This window comes from Panthera uncia, unplaced genomic scaffold (genome assembly GCF_023721935.1).
Source record: "Panthera uncia isolate 11264 unplaced genomic scaffold, Puncia_PCG_1.0 HiC_scaffold_381, whole genome shotgun sequence".
In the NCBI taxonomy this organism is placed as follows: domain Eukaryota; kingdom Metazoa; phylum Chordata; class Mammalia; order Carnivora; family Felidae; genus Panthera; species Panthera uncia.
In genome coordinates this window covers 1-13,684 of record NW_026059519.1, presented here as the reverse complement: position 1 = coordinate 13,684, position 13,684 = coordinate 1, and the positions used below count along the sequence as shown (strand labels likewise).

Here is a 13,684-nt window from a genome sequence, read left to right as displayed (position 1 = left end):
AATAAAAAACGTTGAAAAAAAAAAACTTAAAAAAAAAAATGTTTTTGACTTAATAATTTGGGTGGGGGTAGGAACCTAGAGTCTCTCAGTCTGAAAATAAATGTTTTCCCCATAGCTAATACAGCTAATAGAATTACTATGGCCCCACAAGACTTCTAAAAAGGTCTATGGATTATTTCACATTTTAGAAATTCATTTTTAATCCATGTTTCCCAGTTGGATTTTAGTTTCAAATTACCAATTTCCCTTCCTAAACTTTACGTATTTTAAACATTCTCCCTAAAAGTCAAGTAGGAAACACTGGCTGTCACAGAGAACAGACTCAGTTTCTTCACCTGCACATCTTAAGGGCTTCTAATACTCCTCTTGTCCTTTAATTGGGTGTATGCAAATGTCCGAGGCCTGAACAAGGCTATTTTTCTTGAGATGCAAAGAGGGTGAATGACGAGGAACATCATGAAGAAAAACAACTGGCTGGCTGTTTCTTTTGGAATTTGAATAAAACTTAATATTTGATTAAATAGATTCATTTGCAAAGATACTGAACACATTTTTTTATATCCAAGACGTGAGTGAGCTCCTGGAGCAGGTGCACGGACATTGAGTTTACTGTGCACACATTCACTATTGCCTTCCTATTACAAAGGATAACGAGATAGTGCTTTTATATAGATTATATATGCTTAATGTGCTGAACCTAGAATGGATTTATCTGATAAGCTGGTATTCTTCATAGTTCGTATCTTGGCTACTTTGTTCAAAGACACAGATGATGCCCTTTGGGGTGTGAAAGAATCGTTCCTTAGGCACTAAATCATTCATTTCTACTTGGAAAGCTATGGCTACAAATAAAAATATAATAATGGCAATCGTAGAGGTATCATTTCATCCCATTTCTACTCATGTTATTGAATTTTTTCCTAGGAGTAACTGTACCACCTGAAACTGAAGTAGACACCACTCGCTATGATTCCCAGAGACTTCTTTAAACTAAAAGCTTGAGAATTTTGCCTACGACGCCATCAGATAAATCAAGGGAAGGACCCATTGCCATTCCAGGATGGAGAGAGGAGAAAAGTGGATCCAGTCTCCCAACGAACACTCAGATCCTCACTGGCTTCAGAATCATGCGGATTATAGAAAGAGAAGCCAGCCCATCTTCTTCCTGAGAAATAATAATATATCAATGAGATAAATGGTTAAAAGTATGGCATAATCAAGGGGAAAGATACAGGAAGAGGGTCAATGGCCAGAAGGTGGAAAATGTAATCATTAACTCCAACAAGAGGCCAAAATTATTTCGCTTCATGAAAGAAACAGTTCCAGGTGTAAGCAACATTTCACACGAACACAGGTGTTTCCAAACCATCACTCTTCCACAGACTCTTACATTGGGAGGAGAGGGAAGTTATTCAGCTGAAGAAGCAACTATATTCTCGTTAAATCCTTTGATATGTATGGAAATAAAAGGAACTTCTTTCAATTCAAATCCTCTAAATTCCTCAGGGGATTTAGAGAGAGCGTGAGACAATGAAGGTAGCCAACACTTAAAGCAATCTAAAAGATTTCTTTCCTAGAAGACCCAACTTACTTATAAAAAAAAAGCACAGGCATAATTATCTGGTGACAATGAAAAGTCTAATAAACACACACACACACACACAAAACCCATAAACTGGTTAAAGAGTTTTTACTCCGCACTTAGGGCACTTTGAAATCTGGTTTCAAATGATCCTCGAAACAGGTATGTCCCTTCCTCTGCGTGTGTGTGTGTGTGTGTGTGTGTGTGTGTGTGTGTGTAGGAGACAGAGAGAGACAGAGAGAGAGAGAGAGAAACAACCCACCATCACGACTACTGCCTTCAAACTGGAGACGTCTGAGAGCAACAGGGTCTAGCCCTGGACATCATCAACCTTGTATGAGCCTCAGAAGATGCTCTTCCTGCCAAGGGTGAAAAACCATTCAAGACACTGCATCTTCTTCCTTCGCCTTTCTCATCACCAACACTACATTACAATCATTTTGACCAATGTTTATTGCCTGTTAATCACGAGCAAAGCATGGTGCCTGGTGCAGCTTTGGTTCATGGCTGGTAGATTAAAGTTTAGGTCTTTGAAACGTAGAAGTTAAATCAGCAACCAAATCAAGACTCAGTTTCTATTTATATGTCTAAGTCCTCAACATCTTTATGTTCCTTCCTCTCATGACATTATTCTCTTCTTCCTCACTATGGAAAGAGACTGTGTTTCACTGCCCTAAGTGGGTCTCATTATTTGTGGCTCTCATTCACCTTATCAAAAATCTCCACAACTCTTCTGAGAGCTGGTTTGAAGGATGGCCTTCACTACATAGGAAAATGCATTTCCACCATAGCTGGGGCTTTGCACTTATGTGGCAGCCTCTGGAGTGGGCTTAGATACTAAAATGTCAATCTCTAGTCATCAGGACAATTGCTCAAAATCCTCAGTTTAGCAACAGCCAACTTAATTGCTAAATTTTATATCCATCTGGCAGTTTATTATAAAAGAAACACGCCTCTACGTGCCCCCAAATGCTACCATTCTACTACCCGTACCCCAAAACACCAACAACCACAAGATTTTTAAAAATTTACTGAAAGGACCGATTTACAGAGAGAAAGAAAAAAAGTCAGTTAAAAATAGCTGGAGTTCAGGAGGGGTCTAATAAAAACTATAACTGGCATCTCTACCTAAAAGTCAGGTTCAAAATATAGAAGAGTCATAAAAAGAGCCATTTTTAAAGCTGAATACAGCTGAGTTTTATGTTTAATTGTGCTCTCTCGCTTTCCAAAATAATTTGCTTTGTGTATGTTAGGACAAAAGATTTCTGTGTATGGCTGAACAGAGGTTAATCATGCATAGAGGCAGCTGCACCAAGATCCAAAGAACAGACCTTGGGTGAACGAGAGAGACCAAAGCTGTCTGAATAAATCAGTACCTGTACATTTCCTTAAAGAACAAACAAACAAACAAACAAACAAAAAGAACAACGACCCCCCCCCCCCCCCCCATGTCTCACTTACAGATTAAAGAAAGAATCTAACTCCCCACCCATGTCCATTTTTCTCCCACTGAAGCCTCCCACCAGGAAAGTGCTCTTCATAAAATTTAATCGGGTTTTCTTTGCAGGGACCAGGGGCCTTGCAGACGGTTTAAAGAGGGACAATTCTTCCTACGGAATCTTAGGGATCTCAAGATTGACTTTTCCCTCGACGCCATTATAGAACGTAAAACCTTTTTTAAAAACCTGATAGAATTCAACGTTACAATGAGATTTTTTTTTTTTTTGTCCACCTCTGAATCTACTCCTAAAGAAAAAAAAGTGTGTGTGGGGGGGATAATACTGGAACAGCAGAAAGAGCACAGTTGAAAAGGGACATATTAAATACCAGCTCTTCGAGGCAATTAACAACTTGCGAAAGTTGCAAAGATGTGGGTTTCCTGGGACGCTTTTGTGCAATCAGAAGTGTGCTGATAAAAGCCTATTACTCTGGATAATAGAGAAGATTGCGTTCTTAAGAAGATACTAATCTACATTATTCTATATATCGTGGAAACCTGACCTTGGGGGAAGCCTTGTTTTGTTCTGTTTTGTTTTCCTCCAGGGGAGAATAAAAGGATATTGCACTTCCCGAATAAGGTGAGATTTCGGACATGTCTTGAAGATCGCCACACTCGGACTTGATGAGCGACAGGGAGAGCCCTTCTGCGGTGCTGGGTGGGTGTGCTGGTGAACACGGATGGTGGCCTAGATGGTGGGATGACATCTTCGTCCTCAGACTCGTCGTCTCCCTAGTTAAGTCTAAGGATTCAGGAGAGGCTCTGTCTTTTCCCGAGAAGGAGCTGGAGGGAGCACCTAACGGACTCTGAAATGGGTAGGCCATCAAGGGAAGGGGGAAGGGGTGGCGGAAGGTAGACGTGGTGAAGCCTGCGGTGGCAGAGAGAGGCGACTGGTGCAGGGGCTGGTGGTGGCCACCAGCCGGGGGGCCGGAGGCGGACTGGTCGGATGAGTTTTTGCGGACAACCAGGGGCAGTGCTTCCGTCTGGTCTGTGGAACTGGGCATCTGCACGTTGCCGAAGGTGTCCAGGGGGTTCGGAATGATGACGTCGCCAAAGCACTGCAGGCGCTGGTTGGCGGTGTGGAAATTGTGGTTCTCCCCGTTGACCGCGAATCTGGCCTGGGGGATCTGGAGAGGCGGGAAGACCTGAGGAACCTGGCGGGAGGGTTTGGCTGAAAACACTTTGACCACCGTGTCCACCACTTGCGACATGGCGGTGTTCAGTTCCTGCTTCAAGGTCTCGGCCAAGTGCTTGCCTTCGGGTTGCAAGGGGTTCGGCCCGTGATCTCTTTCTTTGTTGTTGCCTTCTCGTTTCGGCTTGTTTTCAGCCAGCTCCTGCTCCCGGATCAGGGCCCGGGCCCGGTCAATGAACTGTCCTGGGTCTAGCTCGCACATCTCGTTGTCTGACCGCCCCACGGAGTCCTGGGCCCGGGCGTCCAGCATCTCCGAGCGCATGCTGTCTTCAGACAGGTTGCCATCTTCATCATTTTCGGAATCGGTGCTGTCATAGATTTGGTAGAACTTCTCCTGCAGCTGGCGCAGCTGCTTCTGCATGTCCTCCAGCTGCTGCTTCAGCTGTCGGCGCTCCTCTCGCTTCTGTTCTTTTCGGGCTGAAACCAGCTGCTGGAAACTCTGTTGCTGCTGCTGGGGCAGTTTCTGCTTGCGTTTGTTTTCTCTGTAACTTTCTCGGGGACTCACAGACTGCGGGGCCATCTCTCTTTCATTTTCATTGCCCCTTAATGCCACACTGGGGGAATGGCTCATACCCCGAATTATATTCTCAACCCGGGCGCGCTTCGCTCTCAGGTGCTCATCACATAAGCGATCCATATCAAACTGGCTCATAGTAGGCCTGCCAAAAGGGGAAAGACACTCTGGGGGGCTGTCTCTTGAAGAGTTGCTGCATATATCCTCCTGATGTACTTCGGAGCCTGTGCTAGAGAGGCCGCTGGCTTGGAAACTGGGCTCCGTGCCACCATTTTTGTTCATGTTATTTTTCAACAGCTGGGAAATTATGGTTGCTCCTGGAAAAGGCATCATGGCATCTTCATACGAGTTCGCCCTCTTCAGCAGCTTGCGGAGTACATTTGACTTTTCCCCATCTGCATGCTGCACCACTGAATACTCAACATCCTGCTCAGAACCTTGGGGATTCATGGCACTAAAAAACGTTGCTCTTGCCTTAGCAAAAAATGCAGATGCTGTCCCTACCGTCCTTTTCACTCCAATGTCAACTCTTCTCCTCTTGGTTTGCCGGCTTAAGAGGGCTGTGCTGTCATGGTCAGGCATCACTGGACAGTTATTGTGCCATCTTCAAAAGCTCGTCAGCTGGGCACAGCTCAAGAATCCCGGGACCCTGGCCAACAGAACAAAAGGACTGATGAATCATTTTCTTTAAATTTCTCCAAATTTCCTGACCTCAATCCTGAATCAAATGCAAAATGCATAGGCTCTGGGATTTATGGCACATTACAATTATTGCAATTTATTATGCACTCTGCTTGAAATGAAACATTTTTAAATATTTCTGCTCCACTGGTTTAAGATGGATTAAGATTAAAAAAAAAAAAAAGCAAAAACTGCTTAAGCACCAGTAATATGATTCTCTTTCACAAATGCCTAAAATGATACTGTTTATCTTCAGAAGAAACAGTAGATTATAAGAACACAGCCTCTGACAACCAATTGATTAAATTTTGGGCATTGAGATTCATATTACAAAAGAAGATGAAAGTGGTCTCTACTTAAGATATAAGGTTCAATTTTGAGGCTGTGTGAAATTTGGAAGAAAAATTCCATTTCTGAATTAAAATTATTCTGGTTCTAATGCCCTTAGAGGAGAAAGACTCGAAAGTACATGCAAATGCTCAACACGCCCCCTTTATTACTGAATTTTAAAATATTTCTGTCATATCTGAAATGGGAGGGAGAACACCCCCATCAGCACCTTTCCAATACAAATGGTCAATTTAACATTGAAATAAACGCACACATATTCATTTCACAAGTCTGCTTATTTAGCATGGATGTGCATTTTTATTAGTAAAATCACATTGGAAAACGCGATCTATTGCTATATCTTAACGTAAGGGTGAGAATATTTATGAATTTTCATGATGTCCTTTTGATGACTTAAATGACCACAAAGTTGGACTCACTGTAAAAGAAGGAATTGCCACATTTCAGAAATCAGTATGGGGAACAATAAACTGAGTGAGGCAAGGATAAATGTATCTTCAGTATTAGTTCTCTTCTGTTAAAATCTGCCAAAATAATACTTCAAATGCCTAAAGAAACTTTAATATACACATCCTTTGTGAATCTTTTTTCTTATGCCAAATTCAAGGTGGGGGGAGACTAAAAGAAAGTAAATAAAGATGCAAAAGCATCAGTCAGATATATGAGAAAGATAAATATCTTCTCTGCACATGAACTTCCATTGTTTCTTGAGGACACAATAGTAAAAGAGAATATCCTTCCTTGCATTTTATGCAAGGCACCTGACATATTTTGTGACTTATTACCCAGTGATGCTAACACCCAATTTTGTGTGCATATAAGATGTCACATCTTTTTTGCTTACAATTAACATTTTATGAAGAAAATGAAAATATTTTTTTCACACAGGGTTTATCTAATATTAAACTTCACGTTTGCTTAACAGAGCACATCTTCACAATAACAGGGTCTATTGCCAAAGGCAGCGTGCAGAGTGTTTGGAACGGTTCCCATCTCTTTCGGTTCACCTGTAAAAACATCTACGTGCTCCCTAGGACTGCATCTGTGGCTAGTTTTAAAGAATGACTATCCATGCAAATAGGCATAATTTCAGCAGGAAATAACCTGTAAAAATCAAGAAAATGCTCAATGCTTAGATGACAATGTGTGGGTTTTTTATTTTTATTTTTATTTTTTACTCAACAAAGATTCCGTCATGCATTCCTTGTTCCTGGTTTCTATGTGAAGACACAACATTTTTTAAAAAGCCTGTTCATGCAGGCAATATGATGCTTCTTTATATGTTTTTGTATGCTTAAAATTAAAATACTTTTTGTATGCCTCAGGATAAAATTTCCCAAAGTTGGAATGGAAACAGATCTTAATAACTTCAATATTGGGTTCAAAATTGAAGTCGGAATGATGGTGCACCCTCACACATCAATAATAAAACTGAGTTCAGGAATACAAAAATGCAATGACAAATATTTCGCTAACACATTGGATCCCATAAATCAGGTGTAGCCATCAGGTGAGAAAAAGAAAAACACCGAGGCAAACAAGAAAAGAAATGGGTTATTTCAGAGCCCAGAAAGATTTGCACACTGGGGGTAGGTCTCTGCAAGGAGGACCTCTTTGTGTGTGTATCAGCTTCCCCCCAAATAGAGTTCATTGCCATTGTTTTAAATTTTTACCTCTTTTCTTTTTTTGTGTGCAAATTCTCTTCTCCTTAATATCACCTGAAAAGCACAGGGATCTCTAGTCAAAACACTGAACAAACTTTCCGCAGTCTTTTTTCTTCCTCTGTTCAGCTTAACCCCCAATCTGGATTTTTCTCCTGCCCATCCTTGCCAGGGAACAAGCATCTCTGCAACAGGGGCTCAGAATGACAGGCTGGTGTAAGAGATGCGCACAAGGTCATCCGCAGGCATCCTTCCTTTCCCAACTGTCATTTACCTCTGCGTCAACTGCACTTCCTCTCATAGCCTAGGTATCAACAGCTGCATCCCTGCCTCGTGCCCAAGCCAAGAAGAGGGCTGTGCTCTTCCGAAGGCAGAAAGAAATGATACTCTCATTTGCAGTGGACAGTAAGTGTTAATTAAACATGTTTGGTGGGTCTTCCAAGAACCAAATACCTTGTGACTTCCTTCAAATTCATGAATCTAAACAGATTTTTTTCCATCCCCTGTCAACCAGTCAGCATTTTTAGATTAGATAATGATTTGCTTCTGTTTGGGGCTAAGAGAATATGGGAATCCTTTTAGGTCTTGTTGTAAAATGTCCAGCTGAGACATAACAAATAGGACAAAACAAATGGGAAAAAGTATATATTCTGCCAAGACCAGACATTATATTAATAGGCATGAATAAATACAGCTCTCCATATAGCTAAGATCTAAACTTAAAAATAAAGGTAGAGGGGTAGTGCACGCTGGGACCATAACCCATGGAGGCAATAGACAAGATTAAGTAATTATAACTGGGTGACATAATACTTGATTAGCAAATTGATTCATAAACAAGAGATAGATGTGAATGTATTTACCACATAAGAAAACGCATTGTTCAACGACTATCATATAAATTAAATCACTTGAAAACACATTTAAAGGTGCTGCCATGGGCTTCCTAATTCAGAATTTAGAGACTGCTATGGACTGACTTTATCACTGATCTCATCCTGTCCATTAAGATTTTTAAAAATTCCTTTATTTCTCAACAGATGTCCTAAGTCATAGTGTTTCAACTACAATTATTATTGACTCTTATTGTATTTTGATTTTTACATTCGTTTTGAGTTTAAACAGGCAAGATGAAACCTTTTGATCAGCCCTTGGAAACAGTAATATCAGCAAGTATGCAGAAAAAAATCCTGATGTAGAATTTGAGCCCAAATGTATTACTGTTTGGATACATATATTCTGTTCCAGTAAACTCCTCTTCAATTACCATGAAAACCCATACAGAATATTTTTATTCTTAAATAATTTGTCACAGCTAGCATTTGGTATCTAAGTACTCAACTGCTTTAATAATTCCTATACAGTGATTATCTTGACATAGCAGCTTCCTCCCAGAGAAAGATAAGAACAAACATCCAGGTATAATCGAGTCAGATTTTAACTACTCCAAAAGATTCATTAAGATCTGAATTATCTCAAGAACGTCAGGTAGCTTAACATGGAGAATGCTAAGGAACTTGATGACTTAATGTTAGAAAAGAACTTTCAGCGAGGAATTTCAAAGGGATTGGAGTAGAAAGTGGCTAAGTTCTCTACTTGAATAAAGAAGTTATTTGGGGGAGGGGATTACAACTTTTACGTATCTATCTGGAGTCCAGATTCTGGACAAAGAAGTGTTCATCATGGTAATTATCCAAATAGTTTAGACAAATCTTTTATAAGACAGGGTGAGTGTAAGGTTGGCATGGTTTCCTGTTTGGATAACTTAGATTATCTGTCTTTGTTGGTAAAATTATTTGAAGAAATTGCTCAAGCCTACACTTTACTTCTTATGGAAAACAATCTTTGAATGGGCCTCTAATCTACTTGGGTCAACCTGGTTATGAAATTTCGAATGCACTATCACTAACAAAGAACATCTTAAATCCACCTGAAAATCGGTAATTCAAGGCAGGGGGGTGGGGGAGATCAGATGATTTGATTTAGGTAGTCTCCCCTAAGGCCACCAAATCATCAAATCTTCCCCCTAACCCCTCTTCACTGTATTCAAGAGTTCCTTTCTGCTAATTAGCAACTTTTCCTTCAGGGATGTTTCTGCTTGCTGTAAGGTTAAGAAAGCGTTTTATGTTTAGTTTGAAGAACCCACTTGACAGAAGTTCGTACTTCAGTTAACTGAGATTGTATCCTCAAATCTCATATCAGGTTTTAAAATTTCCTATCATAACAGAGTTCTCATATCATAACCGTTTCACTTAAAATTCCTCCAACCTATCAAAAATTCCGTACGTTTTTCACCTGCAAAATGAACACAGAATATTTTCTGAGACATGCCTAAAACATTCATTTGCACCAATAATTCACCACATTAGTAAGTAAAAGAGTAAGAAACGATCTCAAGAAAAAACACACTTTTTTTCTTTTTTGTAGAAAATTCAAATACTCTAAATGTCCTTTGAAAGCTTTAGACTACACTAGGCAATAAGGTTGGAGAAATTCCTGAGGTATCTGTCCTTTCCAGTTGATACAGGTACTTAATTGGAATCCAATAATAATATGTCACGCACAATCCATCTTTATACTAGGAAAACAGTCACATTTTATGATTTATTTTGTTAATCCTAAACCTAAACATTCCTTCTATCAACAGTTGAAAATGCAAGACAATCCCTGAAATGATATAAGAAATTCATGAAAAAAAAAAAAAAAAGGCCTATTTGCACTTTGAACAGATAAAGAGAACCCCGGCAGCTGGCTTACATTTTAAGATTGCAAGTGCTACTTCTAGAGGAACCATGCTAGGAAATGAATAAAGTGAGAACAGAGATGCATGTGACGTAGGCATGACTTTTCTTCTCACAAGGTGATGATTAAACTAAGCAGAATTCTGCATAATGGACACATAAACATACTAGTAAGTACCAAGCACAGACAACCTCTATCAAACATAAAGGAAATGGACATATCCATAGATGACGTGAAAAAACTTCGCAAACACCCAAGGCAAGTATTGAGGGAGGGACTCTGAGATTTTAAGTCTAAAGGACAAATGACACACAGTATCTCATTTTCATGAACCCACGATCGTCACCCAAACAACAAAGACAACCGATAAAACCATTCACCATCTAACCTATTTCTATGTAACACAAGAAGTAGCCTGTTTAAAGAGAAACTTAAAAGGTCAAGTTTGAATAATCCAGATATAGTGCTTCCACTGAATTCTCCACAGCTTCCCTCACACATCAAGCCACGGTCCTTACCCTCGCCGATTTTACCATTATATAAACGTGGCCACGTTGTAGCATATGGACAGGGTAACACCAATGCTCCGCTTTTCCTTTCTCACCACACACAGCCCATTTCATTCTGAAAATACTCAGAAGTTCTTGCAAGAAACTCCTCACACAGCTGATTGCCTGCATCTTGCATCAAACAGAGAAAGCGCAGTTACCTCTCACGTACTTGAGATTTTCCTTCTCCATCAAAGTAATAACTAGGACATCTGGCACATGTCTGGTACAATGACAGGCTCATTCTGCTTTATGAGAGTATTTAACATAGGACTTGAAAGAGTTTATGCACATACCTATTCTTTCTGGGCAGAGAGAAGGCACGCTAAAAAGATAAGCTTTAACAACAGTAACACTTTCAAATGACTTTGGTATTCTTGGCAGTTACACACACCGCCCATGGCCGCCCAAAACACACAGGCACACAAAAGACGGCTCTCGCCCACCCCCCTTCCGCACCACGGACCTGGGAGATAGGCAGAAACTATAGAGGGAAGCAGAGGGAAAGTCAATCTCTCTCCACCTGCTGCCTGAAGTGGGGGGACTTTCAGCCGCCTGGCAGGCAGAAGCCTGAGACACAGCCTCAGCAGCAGCCTGCCAACATCCTTAAGGAAAATAAACAAACACATACCAACTTATCCCCCACCCCCAAGCAAAGAACTCACATGGCCGGGCTCAAAGCATAACAACAGCCCAGTTCCCATTAGCCCGGAGAATCCTATTAAGCAGGGCACCCATAAATTCATAAACTTCTGCAACCCTGGAGTGCGCATTGTGGTCTGGAGCTGTACAGACACACACAGACACAGAGGAAATCTGCACCTGTCTTTCTTGACCCAACACACCTGTCAGGCCCTGCCCATGCACAGCGCTCTACGAATAGACTTCTGCCTACCTAGTTTAGGAAAGGAAATTATTATTATTATTATTTTGGTAAGGGAGGTTATAGGTGGGAGGGAAGGAGGGGGGAAGGGAGGGGGAGAGAGAGGGAGGGAGAGAGAGAGAGAGAGAACAAGAGAAGACACTTATAGCCTTGACTTTGAGAGAAGGCCACCCTGTGCTCGCACTGTTTTTATAAGCTCTGGGAGACAACACAGACCTTCTTGGAAAAATAAAAACAAGCAGGTGAGCTCCCAGCCTTCCCCCAGGCGGAGCAGGGTTCTGGACTGCCAAGAACAGCAGTCTCACACTCCAACCTGCCTCCTTGGGCTATTTAAGACGATCGCCCAACCGCTCCTCCTCCTCCTCTCTGCCAGCCTGGAGGACTCTCAACTTCCGAAAAAAGCTGAGAAGTGGCGGGAGACGTGTGAGTCTCTCTCGAAAGCTACTCCCCCTTCACCTCCCTCCCGCCATTCCCTACCCCCCCCCCCCACTCCGAACCACGCTTTCCACCGGCGTTCAGTTTTAGCAGGAGTAAGTGGCTAGCACGCCAGAAGAACCAACAACTTGCTAAACTGGACTTTGGGTGAAGTCTCCCCCCCACCCAGCGCCCCCCTGCCTGTCCCCCTCCTGGTGTGTTCAGCCAAGATAGCAGCTCTTCCCGCCCTCCTCACCATTCTCCCCGGTAACAATCACCCTCACCTCTGTTCTCCTCCCTCCCCAGTCCGCTGAACTGGGGCACAACGGCAGGTACCACCCAGACAAGACCAGATCCCAGCAGCCCCGCGGCACACACACTGCCAGCCAGGGCTGTGAGAGTCCTCGCGTCGCAGATCCGCAGCCCAAGAACATCCCCTACCCCCACCCGCACCGCCAGCACTCGGTCCCCCCGCGACGCTCCGGCCCCATCCCTCCACCACCGCCACACGACCTCCTGAGGCTCCCGCGGCCGCCTTACCCAACTCAACTTGACCTAGCCCTGGTTCCTCGGAGCTCTGGAGAGGGACGCCGCGCTGCTTTCCCGGGACCATCTCTCCACCGCTCCAACCCCGATTTCAACATTGCGGCTTCGACAGCGTTTTGCGAGTAAAGTAACAGAGCGCCCCCCTCCTCCCTCCCCCCTCCTCCCTGCTCCCCGGCCCTCTGCTGGGGTTCAAAAGGAGAAGTGAAAGGTATGCAAATGACAAGCAAATTGGAAGAGCCTGGAAGAAAGGCAGCTATAATAAACAAGACAAAGAGAAAGGACGTGGGGGCTGGCCCAGGAGTTTTAGCCGGGAGAGACGGGAAGGATGGGGCTTGGCGGAAAGCGGGGATCCAGGCGAACAAAAAGCGACCCGGTGCCCCTCGCGGTCCTCTCTCCCGAGAAGAGAGGGCAAGAAAAAGAAGGAAGGGACGCAAACGCCTCCTCACAGCCCAGGAACAGTACACAAAAGGTGACAAGATCAGCGACAAGTCCAGCAGTATCAGCCTCCCCCGCCGCCCGCCCCCACCCCCCCATCGCCACCACCACCCCAGCCACCAGCAGGAAAGAGAAAGAAATAAAAGCCAAGCGGATCACTTACTCTTAGGAACTGGGAGGAGCGGAGCGCTGAGTTCCACGGAGGCTCCTGCTTACAAACTGTTTAGAGCCTATTTTATTATGATTCATTTAAATAACACCATTTTCTCCTGGAAAAAAAAAATGTTTACACGGGCATGAGTAATGGGAGTCTCTTTTCTTTTCTTCCCATTCAAGAACAAGCCAGGACAAGTGATTCTGGAAAAGGGGAGGGGACTGGCGAGGGGGAGAGGATACTTACGCGGTGCAGAGGGCAGTGGGACCGAGCGTGGTTTTGCCGGCAGGGAGAGGAGAACACGCGCGCGCACACACGCGGCGGTGTCTTGCGGGTGATGAATGTGATAATTGGACCGGGGCCGGTGAGTGCGCGCGAGCGAGCGAGCGGGGCGAGCGGGGCGAGCGGGCGAGGGAGAGGGGACGGTGGGAAGGGGGGGAGGGGAGAGGAGAGGAGAGGAGAGGGAAGAAGACGAGGCAGAGG

The 13,684-nt window shown here is 43.3% G+C and overlaps 1 protein-coding gene across 4 annotated transcripts in view; it reads right to left on the bottom strand.

Annotated features, from left to right (window-relative positions):
- LOC125918021 (prospero homeobox protein 1) overlaps positions 1-13,628 on the bottom strand; it is a 50,355-nt gene extending 36,727 nt beyond the window's left edge. For 3 of the 4 annotated variants that reach the window (XM_049624079.1, XM_049624081.1, XM_049624082.1), the window contains exons 1-3: positions 13,448-13,628; positions 13,211-13,316; positions 3,644-5,435 (exon numbers count right to left, since the gene is read on the bottom strand). In XM_049624079.1, the coding sequence (XP_049480036.1) occupies positions 3,644-5,368 (1,725 nt within the window). In that variant the 5' untranslated portion in view covers positions 5,369-5,435; positions 13,211-13,316; positions 13,448-13,628. Of the gene's footprint in view, positions 1-3,643; positions 5,436-12,606; positions 13,112-13,210; positions 13,317-13,447 lie in introns of those variants that run through there. The other variant, XM_049624080.1, reaches the window with a different exon arrangement.
- Between the last annotated feature and the right edge of the window lie 56 nt (positions 13,629-13,684).